This window comes from Portunus trituberculatus, chromosome 11, assembly GCF_017591435.1.
Source record: "Portunus trituberculatus isolate SZX2019 chromosome 11, ASM1759143v1, whole genome shotgun sequence".
Classification (NCBI taxonomy): domain Eukaryota; kingdom Metazoa; phylum Arthropoda; class Malacostraca; order Decapoda; family Portunidae; genus Portunus; species Portunus trituberculatus.
The window spans coordinates 2,012,467-2,025,774 of record NC_059265.1 but is presented as its reverse complement, the minus strand read 5'-3'; the positions used below and the strand labels follow the sequence as shown (position 1 = coordinate 2,025,774).

The window sequence follows — 13,308 nt, the reverse complement described above, 5'->3', positions numbered from 1 at the left end:
GCTAGTCCGAGGTGGTGGTTAGGGTCCGCGGCCGACTGCTGGTACTGGTGAAGAGGAGTGGTCCACTGCCGCCCTGGTTCTGATTCCAGATACCAGGCTGAGGAAGGAGTGGGCGAGGTTGTGGCAAGGACTGAAATGAAGTGAGGGGGTGGGCGGGCTGAGGCGCTGCAGGTGGGAAGGGTGTGGCTGTGTATCTTTCCACCGTAAGAAGCCGCTGTAGGAGACGCTCCTGACGTAAATCGTCAGTTCTGGCGTGGCAAGTAGCAGAAGTGTGTCCTTTCCGTGAGCAGTACTCACACACTTTTGCCTTGGCTCGCTTTTGTGTCTGCTTGGTGGCCTGGTGAGTCCTCAGTCCTTCGCTGGACACCCTCCTCGCGTCCTGCTGCACTTCCTCTTAGATTTCTTTTTTCTCCAATCTCCTGAAGTGGTCTGAGGAGAGGTTCGTGGGCGAACAGAGGCACCGCGATCTACTCCGTTCGCTGTGTTTATGGAGGAAGAGTCCCTGCTGCTCTGTGTGGCGGTAGACGTGGTAGTGAGTACCGAGCAGTCACTCTGTGTGGCAGAAGGAGTGACAGTGGACGCTGGGGAGGTGTCACAGTCGCTCTGTGTGGCGGTGGAAGCAGTGGAGGTAGGCGGAGCGGTCGTTGTTTCCCCAGGCGAAGGGAAGGTGGAAGTGGAGAAAACAGCTGCGTACCGGATCTGTTGCGGTTTATCCGAGCTCCACCACGTCCTCCACCTCTCAGAGTCCTGACAAACCACCTCCCAGTGTTCGTCAATTGACTCTGCGTGGGCGCTGACTGCCTGAGAGCGTGTGGCTACTTGCGTCTGGCGCTGTTTTGACGCTATCAGCCTGTCTGCTACTCTGAGAGCCGCAGCAAACACGTCTCTGTGCTGTATGATCAAGTCTCTGTCGTCCTGGAGGGACTTAATCACACAGTTTTGTTGAGAGGCTTCCTCAGTGAGCTTTTCAACTAGTGAAACTAGCTCTCCTCTCTCCAAGCCCTCCCACTGACTCTCCCACTATCGTCCGGTAGTGGCGTGGGGTGTCAGTCTCCTCGCTGATGTAGATGACGGGGTCCGGGATGTTTGCTTGAGTCGTAGCTGTTCCGTGTAGCTACACTTGAAGACTGGCGTATCCCCAAGGCAGCTGTTGTGACAAAGGTTACGGCAGGTTTCCTCGTCACAGCTCACGTGTTGAGCTCTCTCTCTCTCTCTCTCTCTCTCTCTCTCTCTCTCTCTCTCTCTCTCTCTCTCTCTCTCTCTCTCTCTCTCTCTCTCTCTCTCTCTCTCTCTCTCTCTCTCTCTCTCTCTCTCTCTCTCTCTCTCTCTCTCTCTCTCTCTCTCTCTCTCTCTCTCTCTCTCTCTCTCTCTCTCTCTCTCTCTCTCTCTCTCTCTCTCTCTCTCTCTCTCTCTCTCTCTCTCTCTCTCTCTCTCTCTCTCTCTCTCTCTCTCTCTCTCTCTCTCTCTCTCTCTCTCTCTCTCTCTCTCTCTCTCTCTCTCTCTCTCTCTCTTTTATCTTTGAATATTTGTTAACTTGAAAAGTTGTTTAAAAATCATTTGTGAAGTTGAAATTTCTTAAAATTTTGCAAAGTTGAAAATTCATGTTAATATTTATTGTATATTATAAATTGGTGTTAATATTTATTGTATATTAAGTTGAAATGTATTGTAGACTTAAATTCTTTTATATATTATTTATTATTAAGTTGAAAATCATTGTAGACAATTTTTTTTATACTGTTAAGTTGAAAATTTGTCTATTTATTGTCTAGACTTTTTCACCATAGGATTTTGCTCACTTTTTATACTCAGTTTTTATTTTTAAGTTGAAAATTTGTGTAGACTTTCTCTGTATTCTTTGTATATATATTGTTTTATTCAGTTGAAAATATTTGTGGTTTTTTTTTCAGGCAATGTGTAATAATGTCAAAAATTGAATAAAAGTGTAGGGAGACTCTTGTATTTAATTTTGGCTCCAATATGCATCCACCTTATCTCCGGAGACTCTTTAGAGTATTTTCGACTTAGTACGATTTAGGGCCCGTTTTTCGGCTTTTTTTTGCCATTTTTTCTAGATTTTTACCATTTTTTTTTACCATTTTTAGTGTTTTTTTGGCCAGTAGTGCTGCTGTATTTTATGTAGTACGATATAGGGCCCGTTTTTCGGCTTTTTTTTTTTGCCATTTTTTCTTGATTTACCATTTTTTTCTAGATTTTTTACCATTTTTAGTGTTTTTGGCCAGTAGTGCTGTATTTTATGTAGACCGTTTGAAGATTTTTCAGCCAGATGGTATTTTGGGACCATTTTTACATTAAGTTATTGATGTCATGTAACTTTTTCGCTTTAGTTTCATTTCCTAACAACCACTTTTTTTTTTTGTATTGCTTATGATAATAAATAGAAAAAGCTTCAAATCTAGCGCGTTTTATTTCTGAGGTGTGATCGTTTAGAGCGAGTGTAGGTGGTGGTCAATGGAGGCAATATTGGTGTCAGACGGATCCAAGCCAGCTTGAGGCGACTACTCACTGAAACCACCCACAACCCACAAATATTCCCAGGAAAGGAAATTTACCGAAACAAAAAGATTTTTTACACATTATTATTCAGTAGTGACAACAGATCCAAGTACAGTGACACCACCATAATGAGGTGGTAGTGGCAGCAAGCGTTGAATAGGAGGATGTCTGCTATGCGAAGCTGAATCTCTGGACTGCGGTGGAGTTAGTGGTGGTGGTGTAGCAGGTGTTTGCCAGGCCGCTGCGAGGCGAAGTCCCTCAGTGCCAGTAGCTGCGACGGCGACACGTGTATTAGCGGGACGGCAGTGAAGGCCCAATGCGAGGCAGTGCCCCTCCGAGTAGCGGTAGCAGCGGCGGCAACGGTCAATGTAGGCCCAGTGCGAAGCCAGAGAGTCCTTCCTTGATGGTGCAGGACGCACGGGATCGCTGCAGTCACGGCTTCGGATCACCAACTCCTGTAATGGAGAAAATGAACTGATTATCTCCATATGTACCACGCCACACTGTCCTACAATACACACTTCACTGCCTCAGTCAGCCTCTCACTCGCCCTCCTCGATCGTTATTCCACTTACACTCCAGTTACACCCTTCTCCCTCGTTCTCCTCCCAGCGTCTCCCGTGTGACGTAGCATCCTGGCCCTTCACCATCCTGACACTCCCATCCCTTCATTCTCACATCTCCCACGCGTCTCAGTAAACCACACCACGTCAAACCCCTCAAACTTCCCCACACCCGATCCTCACACCCACACAACCAATCTTGCCACACATTCATCTACCTGGTTAGTGGAATCTTCCGTGTCTGCCGTCATCTGTAGGTTCTCGTCTCCAATCCTCCGCCTCACCACACTTGCCTCGCCTCTATCACCCACTCACCCAGCCAGTCTCCCTCAACGGCGGCAGCGGCGGTGGCGGTCGTTAAGAGTAGACCGTGTGCGCGATGCAATCTTACGGCGGAGGCTTCTAGAAGTGTTGGTAGTGAGCGTTGTCCGTCAAAGTGCAAGGTAGACGAGGCTCATTACCGCTGTGGAGTCAGGCCTTTGGATCGTCAACGCCTGTAATGGGACAAGAATAAGCATGAACAAAGCAGTACCTTGTTTACTTGTTCACTAATTATCCCTACAGCTAACAAGCAAGATTACCCTAAGCAAACTCCTTCACTGCCTCAATCAGCCTTTCACTCTTCATTCTACGTATTCTTACCACCACCAATACCATCACAAAAACATGAACAGCAGTATCTTTTTCACTAATTATCTCTAAATGACCAACACCACACATTCCCTTCACGTCTTCACTTCCATCCATAATGTGCCCAAACTCACTCTAAACACTTTATTCCCCCATCTGTCTGTCCTAAAACTCAACCATTGCCTCAGCCAACCTTTCACTCGTCTCTACTCAGTTACACGTCTTCACAGTGCCCTAACCCAGCCAAACACTCGCACCACACCATCCATCCCTTCTGTCTTCTATTTTATCACACTGCATTCAGTTAGTTCCCACTCTGCCTCCTCTTGCCACGAGCCATTCACGCTCACTTCATTCCTCCCAGCCATTCTCAACCCCCACACACACAAACCCTCCCACCGTCACTCGTGAACCTCGAACCATTTACGCCAGCCTACCACTTCAAGAACTAATTTCATGGTTATATCCCCAAACTTATCGTTATGCTACCACATCTCGCTTCTAATGCACGTACCTTGAAACACCAGCCTCGTTACGTTAGGAAATCCTGTCCACTCATTCTTTTCGCCGATTCTGGTACCTATTCTATAACGAGGGAACCACAATGACTAACCTGAAACATTTTAGCCTCAAATACAACTTACTTAAAGGAGTTCTATAGTAACGCGACCCGTTTAATCCCTTCAGCACCAAGACGCGTTTTCATATTCCTTGTTACTATTTGGTGATTTTATACAACTTGAGAAACCTTGTGACATCCATACACGCTTTGTAATATCAATAGAATGATCTAATCGTACACACATCTCAAGGTGAAAATGCGTCACAGTACTGAAGAGGTTAAGCGTAATTCTTCCTTCCTACACAACTACAATGACCACGAAAACACTACACTTGTTACAGCCATTACACAAATCTATTCTGAACCCACGTTACTCTAACCACACTAGTGAATGAACGACCATCTGCCCTTATTGTCATCTACAAGTAAATTTAACATCCACACGTAGCGATGGTTCCTGATACATCCTACATTGACACACAGACATCGTACAATTAACCTTCCAATAGACGCAGTGCACATCCTACACATACCCAGTTATCCTTTATCATTCAACATTCCTAACAACCTTCAAGTTACTGACTAACAATTTCCTATCACCACTGCAGTGTCAACGCGCACACAACACCCAACACCTCACACCTACACTATTCGTTTACATAAAAACCACTAACCTCTCCTCCTCTGTGCTGTGCTGTGCTGTGCTGTGGTCCGATAATCTCACAGCAGCGGCACGTCACCCCGCCGCACGAAGACCCACGCAGATCAAGCTTCCCGTTGCTGTTCCTGCCGCTGCTGAACGTCACGCCCACGACAAGACAGACGGACACTGGGCTGCGTACACTCGAGGGGTCGGTGGTGGCATGGTGGCTGGAGAGATGTAGCGAGCGTGGTGTCTGGATTAATACTGTTCCAGCTACTGCTGACGTTGCTTCGTTCTTGTCTCACCCCCCCAACCTGCCAATAAGGAAAGAGCAACTTGAGGGCAAACGAGCATATGAAACGCTGCCAGTGAACCTAACCACTGGTCCACCACCTGGATATAAACTAGCCACGCTCTTTAACTCCTTCCAAACCAACCATTACACACACTCAATTGCATTAATTTGTTTCATCAAGCATTCTCACCTTCCGTGTAGTACTTACAATATACACGATTTTTTTTATCATTATGTTGTAACAGTTTGAAGCTTCCTTCGTAATAAATGATTATGATAAGATGATAATAATAATATTCTCTCTCTCTCTCTCTCTCTCTCTCTCTCTCTCTCTCTCTCTCTCTCTCTCTCTCTCTCTCTCTCTCTCCAAGTGAACCCTGCCTGTAAATCAACGAATAAAAAAAAAAAGTATCATTAACGGAAATGAGTATAATAATAATCTCTCTCTCTCTCTCTCTCTCTCTCTCTCTCTCTCTCTCTCTCTCTCTCACGACTCCCTCCAAGTGAACCTTGCCTGTAAATCAACGAAAAAAAAAAAAAAGTATCATTAACGGGAAATGAGTATAATATATAATAACAATTTTCTCTCTCTCTCTCTCTCTCTCTCTCTCTCTCTCTCTCTCTCTCTCTCTCTCTCTCTCTCTCTCCAAGTGAACCCTGCCTGCAAATCAACGAATCAATATTAAAAAAAATTAGTAAAAACGTATCATGAACGGATCACTTTTCTAAGGAAGCTTGAGTTGAATTGAGTTGTAAAGACGGAAATGCAACACGTTAGAAGAATGGATAGCTAACCCTTTCAGTACCGTGACACATTACGATATCCATGCTCTACGCTTACTACTGGGTGACTTTATACAGCTTCACAAACTTACGTGGGGATTAAGATAGTGAAGACTGTGGCCATTAACGAGAGTGGTGATGGAGCTGGTGCGATTGTTAGCCAGTCAGGCAGTTAGGCAGGAGCGAGGAGGCATTAAGCTACCTCTCTTAATGAACCCCTTCAGTACTGGGACACATTTTTACCTTGAGATTTGTGCACGGTTAGACCATTTTGTTGACATTACCAAGGGTCTTTGGAGGTCACCAAGTTAATGACCTGCAGGGCTGGAGCTGGTGACCTATGCTTCTTTGAATTATTACACCGCCGATAATGGTGATTGTAGTGATGATGATAATGATATGATGATGATGATGATGGTGATAATATAGTAGTAGTAGTAGTAGTAAAATAATAATATTAAATAAATAAATAAATAGATAAATAAAATAATAATGATAGTAGTAGTAGTAGTAGTAGTAGTAGTACGATAAATGATAATAATAAATAAATAAATAAATAAAAAAAATAAAATAATAATGATAGTAGTAGTAGTAGTAGTAGTAGTAGTAGTAGTAGTAGTAGTAGTAGTAGTACAAATAATAATAATAATAATAATAATAATAACAATAATAATAACACTAACAACCACTCACAACAACAATCACTAATGCCACAACAATCAGGCGATGAGAGTAAAGGTGAGGACAGTCAGTTAGAAAAGAAAGATAGGTAAGAGGAACAGCCAGCCTATCTAAGACAATATATGTATGTGAAGCTTACCTATACTGCTGACTTGGAGGGAGTTACCAGCAGGGGGGGAGAGGAAAACTGGCGGAGAATACTGAAGACGCCTCATTTCATAGGGAGTGTTTATATTGTTCTAATGTGATGATGTGTGAAGATTCCCAGTTTAGATTAGTAGAAGTAAATGACAGAGCCAGGATGTTCAGTCTATAGAAGTGAGGGAACAGTTGAGTGTCATTGAAGAAGACGAGATAACTGGTGTGTGTGTGTGTGTGTGTGTGTGTGTGTGTGTGTGTGTATGTAATTCACTGTTTGATCTGCTGCAGTCTCTGACGAGACGGCCAGACGTTACCCTACGGAACGAGCTCAGAGCTCATTATTTCCGATCTTCGGATAGGCCTGAGACCAGGCACACACCACACACCGGGACAACAAGGTCACAACTCCTCGATTTACATCCCGTACCTACTCACTGCTAGGTGAACAGCACCTACACGTGAAAGGAGACACACCCAAATATCTCCACCCGGCCGGAGAATCGAACCCCGGTCCTCTGGCTTGTGAAGCCAGCACTCTAACCACTGAGCTACCGGGTGTGTGTGTGTGTGTGTGTGAATGAGCGTGTGTGAATGAGTGTGCGTACGTGAGTGCGTGCGTGATGAGCAGCGTGCGTCCAGCGAGCGCCTACATTAAGCCTTATCGTCCACCACCACCACCACCACAACAGTCGTCAACGGGCGGGGCACCTTCACAAATTTTAAACGTGTTTTGTGCGTGTAAGGACGAGTTCCTGTGCGTGTCATCACGTAACTCACGCCTCGGAAAGTAGTAAGTAGTAGTAGTAGTAGTAGTAGTAGTAGTAGTAGTAGTAGTAGTAGTAGTAGTAGTAGTAGTAGTAGTAGTAGGAGAAAGATTGTGGGTCCTCTTGGGTGCGACGATGCCACTGCTATAACAGTACCTTCTTCAAAGAAAACGGAGTGATGATCGTTCTCTACTTCACTAAAAGAAGTCAGAAGAGACCCAAATACCTATGCAGCTATATAGTACATTAAATGCAATAAAGATTCTGGTTATATACATGAAAATGAGACAAGTAATTTACATGTTTGTCAAATAAGTGCACATACGAGTAGAAACAGAGTAATATATTGAGTGGTTCCTTGCTTGAGTCAAAGGTAAGAGTGTTGCCCGATTTGCTTTCTCTTGCAAGAAATATCTATTAAGGCGGAATATGAATGCCTTGGTCTGGCTGCGCAAGACAGTGTATGACGGGGAAGCGTCAGGGGGTCCTTCCATGGTGGTGAATGCCTTGGTCTGGCTGCGCAAGACAGTGTATAACGGTAAGCGTCAGGGGTCCTTCCATGGTAATGACCAGAGAAGTGAAGCGACACGTGCGTGGCGACCTGACTCACCCCCCCAACCTCCACGGGAAATTCCACCTGGGTCGTGAGTGGCAACGTCGCCTGACCTGATAATTATGACACATCACCGTCCATGTATATGAACTAGCTTAATTTATTTTCGTATATGACAATTATCTTTATCATCTACCACTTAATTAAGGTTTCTGAATGTTCTGAGAACGTTATATTTTTTTTATAATGCTATGACTACAGGACAGTGAGTAGCTTGTTTTTATTGGAGATTTGGCATAGTCTCACGGCAGACATGGCCAACGCCCTATGGGTAGGTACGGATGGGTATTATTATTATTATTATTATTATTATTATTTATTAGTAGTAGTAGTAGTAGTAGTAGTAGTAGTAGTAGTAGTAAGATTGTTTTTGTAGTAGTAGTAGTAGTAGTAGTAGTAGTAGTAGTAGTAGTAGTAGTAGTAGTAGTAGTAGTAGTAGTAGTAGTACCAGCAGTAGTAGATTGTTTTTATAGTAGTAGTAGTAGTAGTAGTAGTAGTAGTAGTAGCAGCAGCAGCAGCAGCAGAAGAGCAGTTTTAGTAGTAGTAGTAGTAGTAGCAGCAGTTTGTTTTGCAGCAGCAGCAGCAGTAGTAGCAGCAGCAGCAGCAGCAGCAGCAGCAGCAGCAGCAGCATTGCAGCAGCAGCAGCAGCAGCAGCAGCAGCAGCAGCAGCAGCAGCAGCAGCAGCAGCAGCAGCAGCAGCAGCAGCAGCAGCAGCAGCAGCAGCAGCAGCAGCAGCAGCAGCAGCAGCAGCAGCAGCAGCAGCAGCAGCAGCAGCAGCAGCAGCAGCAGCAGCAGCAGCAGCAGCAGCAGCAGCAGCAGCAGCAGCAGCAGCAGCAGCAGCAGCAGCAGCAGCAGCAGCAGCAGCAGCAGCAGCAGCAGCAGCAGCAGCAGCAGCAGCAGCAGCAGCAGCAGCAGCAGCAGCAGCAGCAGCAGCAGCAGCAGCAGCAGCAGCAGCAGTAGCAGTAGTAGCAGCAGAAGATTGTTTTGTAGTAGTAGTAGTAGTAGCAGAAGATTGTTTTGTAGTAGCAGCAGTAGTAGTAGTAGTAGTAGTAGTAGTAGAAAGATTGTTTTAGTAGTAGTAGTAGTAGTAGTAGTAGTAGTAGTAGTAGTAGAAAGTAGTAGTAGTAGTAGTAGTAGTAGTAGTAGTAGTAGTAGTAGTAGTAGTAGTAGAAATAGTAGAAGGCAAAGGCTAGGAGCAGGAAGACTCCAAAATCAAACCAACAAGACCCCAACGACGGAGCTATCCAGCGCCGGCGGAAGAGGGCAGCGCCTGGCGGGCAGGCGACAAGGCGGGCCTTGACACATCAAGAACTCGGCAGCCCGATGCAACCAACATCTTAGAAGCTGCCTGTCTCATCTGTCTTGAGCCGCGGTGGAAACGATGTGGGCCAAGTGTGTGTGCGTGGCCGTCGCGCAGCCACGACCACCCAAAACAATATACTCAGCGACTGGCATTTTGTCGTTTCCTCCACCTCTCTTTATCAGGAGACGTTTGACTAACGACAGGACCCAGTACTCGGACACGAGTGTGAGCCGACGACGACGACGACGAGTAGTAGAAAGATTGTTTTTTGTAGTAGTAGTAGTAGTAGTAGTAGTAGTAGTAGTAGTAGTAGTAGTAGTAGTAGAAAGATTGTTTTGTAGTAGTAGTAGTAGTAGTAGTAGTAGTAGTAGTAATAGTAGTAAGATTGTTTTGTAGTAGTAGTAGTAGTAGTAGCAGTAGTAAGATTGTTTTGTAGTAGTAGTAGTAGTAGTAGTAGTAGTAGTAGTAGTAGTGGTAGTAGTAGAAAGATTGTTTTTGTAGTAGTAGTAGTAGTAGTTGTAGTACCAGTAGTAGAAAGATTGTTTTTAGTAGTAGTAGTAGTAGTAGTACCACCAGTAGTAGAAAGATTGTAGTAGTAGTAGTAGTAGTAGTAGTAGTAGTAGTAGTAGTAGTAGTAGTAGTAGTAGTAGTAGTAGTAGTAGTAGCAGCAGCAGTAGTAATAGTAGTAGAAAGATTGTTTTTGTAATAGTAGTAGTAGTAGTAGTAGTAGTAGTAGTAGTAGTAGTAGTAGTAGTAGTAGTAGTAGTAGTAGTAGTATGAGTGACTGGCGGGGCTATTACAAGGCAGTTAATCCCTTGAATACTGACACACATTTTTTAGGTTGTAGTGCGATTTGAGTATTTAGTTTGCGTGAGGAAGGGTGTATGAGGTCAAAAGATTAGTGGTCAAACACCACCAGTTAGTAAGCAGAATGAATATGTAAACACGTCCTGGTACTGAAGAGGTTAACCATCATCACCTTCACAACAGTCGTGCACTGCCTCATCAAACTCTCTTGTAAATACCGAATACCACATCATTTTATCAGGCAATACCGGGTTGACACTTCATAATACAGGCTTCACTTAACTCCATAACAACATAACTAAATAAATAACAACATGAGCAATGAAAGACAACACAAGCTCACTTGTAAATACCAAACAAGGCTGCCACTCGTAGGGGAAATCCCCTTCAGTAGGTCATTTTAGCCTAATGTAGGGGGTAGGGAATACCGACGGGAAAATACCAATTTGTAAGGAAACTACAGTTTATTGACAATATGTAGGGGAAGGTTTTTTTTTTTTTTTACTTTAAACACTATAAATATTTGTCTGGACACCAATTAGTTTATAAACAAAATAAATAAATAAATAAATAAATAAATAAATATATATATATATATATATATATATATATATATATATATATATATATTATTATTATTATTATTATTATTGTGTGTGTGTGTGTGTGTGTGTGTGTGTGTGTGTGTGTGTGTGTGTGTGTGTGTGTGTGTGTGTGTGTGTGTGTGTGTGTGCGGTGCTCACTGCATTGTACACACTGGCTCAGGCGTTGCCAGGCTGCTCCACGCCGAACGGCCACTGTATGACACATACTTGCATTGCATTTTTCTGCATCCAGCGTTTATTTATCATGCTTATCACAAATGCATAGAGATAACATCATCATGCACGTTAGAATGAAAAAAACAAACAAACCTGTTAGATCAAGCTTATGAGTGGTGGTGGTCTCTGTAGCGGGGTCCACACTTGTGGTGGAGGTGACTGGTGAGCTGCGGTGTCTGGCAGAGATCCTATCAAAGTTAGCACAAAACGTTCACTGACCACTAATGATGTAAGAGAGAGAGAGTGTTTGTTGGCATTGTAGGAAAGAAAACGACAAGTTTACTGTACTTGACGACAAACTAATCAAATCTGGCCGCGCCTTCATTAAGAAAATTCCTGTCCACTATTGTGGACACCCGCTTTAACACCCCACGTTCCGCTGACTCCGCCCCACTCCCTAGAGAGAGAGAGAGAGAGAGAGAGAGAGAGAGAGAGAGAGAGAGAGAGAGAGAGAGAGAGAGATAAAGGTAAATAAATGAGATCAATAATAGAATAAAGAAAGGTGAAGCAGAATGAATGACTATTTACAATGATGACACGCAGTGTGTGTGTGTGTGTGTGTGTGTGTGTGTGTAATTCACTGTTTGATCTGCTGCAGTCTCTGACGAGACAGCCAGACGTTACCCTACGGAACGAGCTCAGAGCTCATTATTTCCGATCTTCGGATAGGTCTGAGACCAGGCACACACCACACACCGGGACAACAAGGTCACAACTCCTTGATTTACATCCCGTACCTACTCACTGCTAGGTGAACAGGGGCTACACGTGAAAGGAGACACACCCAAATATCTCCACCCGGCCGGGGAATCGAACCCCGGTCCTCTGGCTTGTGAAGCCAGTGCTCTAACCACTGAGCTACCGGGTGTGTGTGTGTGTGTGTGTGTGTGTGTGTGTGTGTGTGTGTGTGTATGAAAAATGTGAGTGTGCGTGCGCTTGCATACAAGCTTGTGGGCAGAACTGCGTGTAAATGTGTGTGTGTGTGTGTGTGTGTGTGTGTGTGTGTGTGTGTGTGTGTGTGTGTGTGTGTGTGTGTGTGTGTGTGTGTGTGTGATAATGAGTCTGCTTGCGTATGCGTGCGTTTGTGTGCGTGCGTAAGGCTTTGCGTGAGTGAGTGTATGTCTGTGTGTGTGTGTGTGTGTGTGTGTGTGTGTGTGTGTGTGTGTGTGTGTGTGTGTGTGTGTGTGTGTGTATCTGTGCGTGTTACTGCGTGCGTGCGACAAAAAAAGCCCTGTCAAAAAGTCCCTCCAAAAAGACCACTAAAACAAACTCCAAACCCTGCCAGGAAGCCTCGTCAAAGCAAAAATCCCGCCAAAAAAAATCTAACTAAAACACCCCACCATGAACACCTGCAAAAATGACCGTCCAAAATGTCCCATAAACACACACACACACACACACACACACACACACACACACACACACACACGAAAAAGTCCCATCACAAAACTCTGCCAAAACGTCCTGCCAAAAGGTCCCACCAAAATGCGCCTCCAAAAAGTCCCTTGAAAACACCAGCCAAAACAAACTACAAAATCCCTGCCACGAAGCCTCATCAAAGTCAAAATTCAGCCAAAAAAATGCAGCTAAATCTTCCCACCATGAAGACCTGCAAAAATGTCCTGCTAAAATGTCTCTGCCAAAGCCCCGCCAAGAAAAAGACCCACGAAGCCCCGCCAAATTGACCCTCCAACATGCTCCGTCAATAAAAATCGCGTAAAATTCCCGCCACAAAACTCCGCCAAAACGTCACGCCAAAAAGCCTTGCCAAAAACCTCGCCAGGATCCCCAGTCAAAATACCCGCCAAAAGCCGATACAAAATCCCTGCCAAAAGCCCCACCAAAAGACCAGCAAAATAAAATCCAAAACCCTGAAACGAAGCCTCATCAAAATAAAAATCGGGTCAAAACTGCATGTGTGTGTGTGTGTGTGTGTGTGTGTGTGTGTGTGTGTGTGTGTGTGTGTGTGTGCATATATTTGTGTGTAATTCACCTCGGTCGCGTACTGGTCACCCAGCCAGTCTTCCCATTACGGAGCGAGGTCAGAGCTCATAGACCGATCTTCGGGTAGGACTGAGACCACAACACACTCCACACCGGGAAAACGAAGCCACAACTCCTCCAGTTACATCCCGTACCTATTTACTGCTAGGTGAACAGGGGCTACACATTAACCCCTTCAATA

General features: G+C 44.6%; 1 protein-coding gene across 5 annotated transcripts; it reads right to left on the bottom strand.

The window, feature by feature from the left end:
* Positions 1–2,572: 2,572 nt before the first annotated feature.
* Positions 2,573–11,315, bottom strand: LOC123502279. Of its 5 annotated transcripts, none has more exons than XR_006673860.1 (3): positions 4,947–5,217; positions 3,396–3,574; positions 2,573–2,972 (listed from the first exon to the last, which is right to left on the bottom strand). XR_006673860.1 is itself a non-coding variant. In XM_045251502.1 (2 exons), exons 1-2 carry the CDS (start codon positions 3,165–3,167, stop codon positions 2,601–2,603), a joined length of 447 nt encoding a protein of 148 aa, XP_045107437.1. In that variant the 5' UTR covers positions 3,168–3,230; the 3' UTR covers positions 2,573–2,600. The 5 variants fall into 5 exon arrangements, 1 of the variants encoding a protein (XP_045107437.1); XR_006673857.1 differs by lacking the exon at positions 4,947–5,217 and adding an exon at positions 11,217–11,315 and having other exon boundaries at positions 2,575–2,972; positions 3,299–3,574; XR_006673856.1 differs by having other exon boundaries at positions 2,575–2,972; positions 3,299–3,574; positions 4,947–5,198.
* Between the last annotated feature and the right edge of the window lie 1,993 nt (positions 11,316–13,308).

Bases quoted from the DNA above. Each gene is read 5' to 3' on its own strand.
- LOC123502279 (XM_045251502.1), bottom strand. From the start codon at position 3,167: ATGGTGAAGGGCCAGGATGCTACGTCACACGGGAGACGCTGGGAGGAG. The intron at 2,973-3,092 runs GTAAGTGGAATA...TCTCCATTACAG, and splicing joins GAGAAGGGTGTAACTGGAGT to GAGTTGGTGATCCGAAGCCG.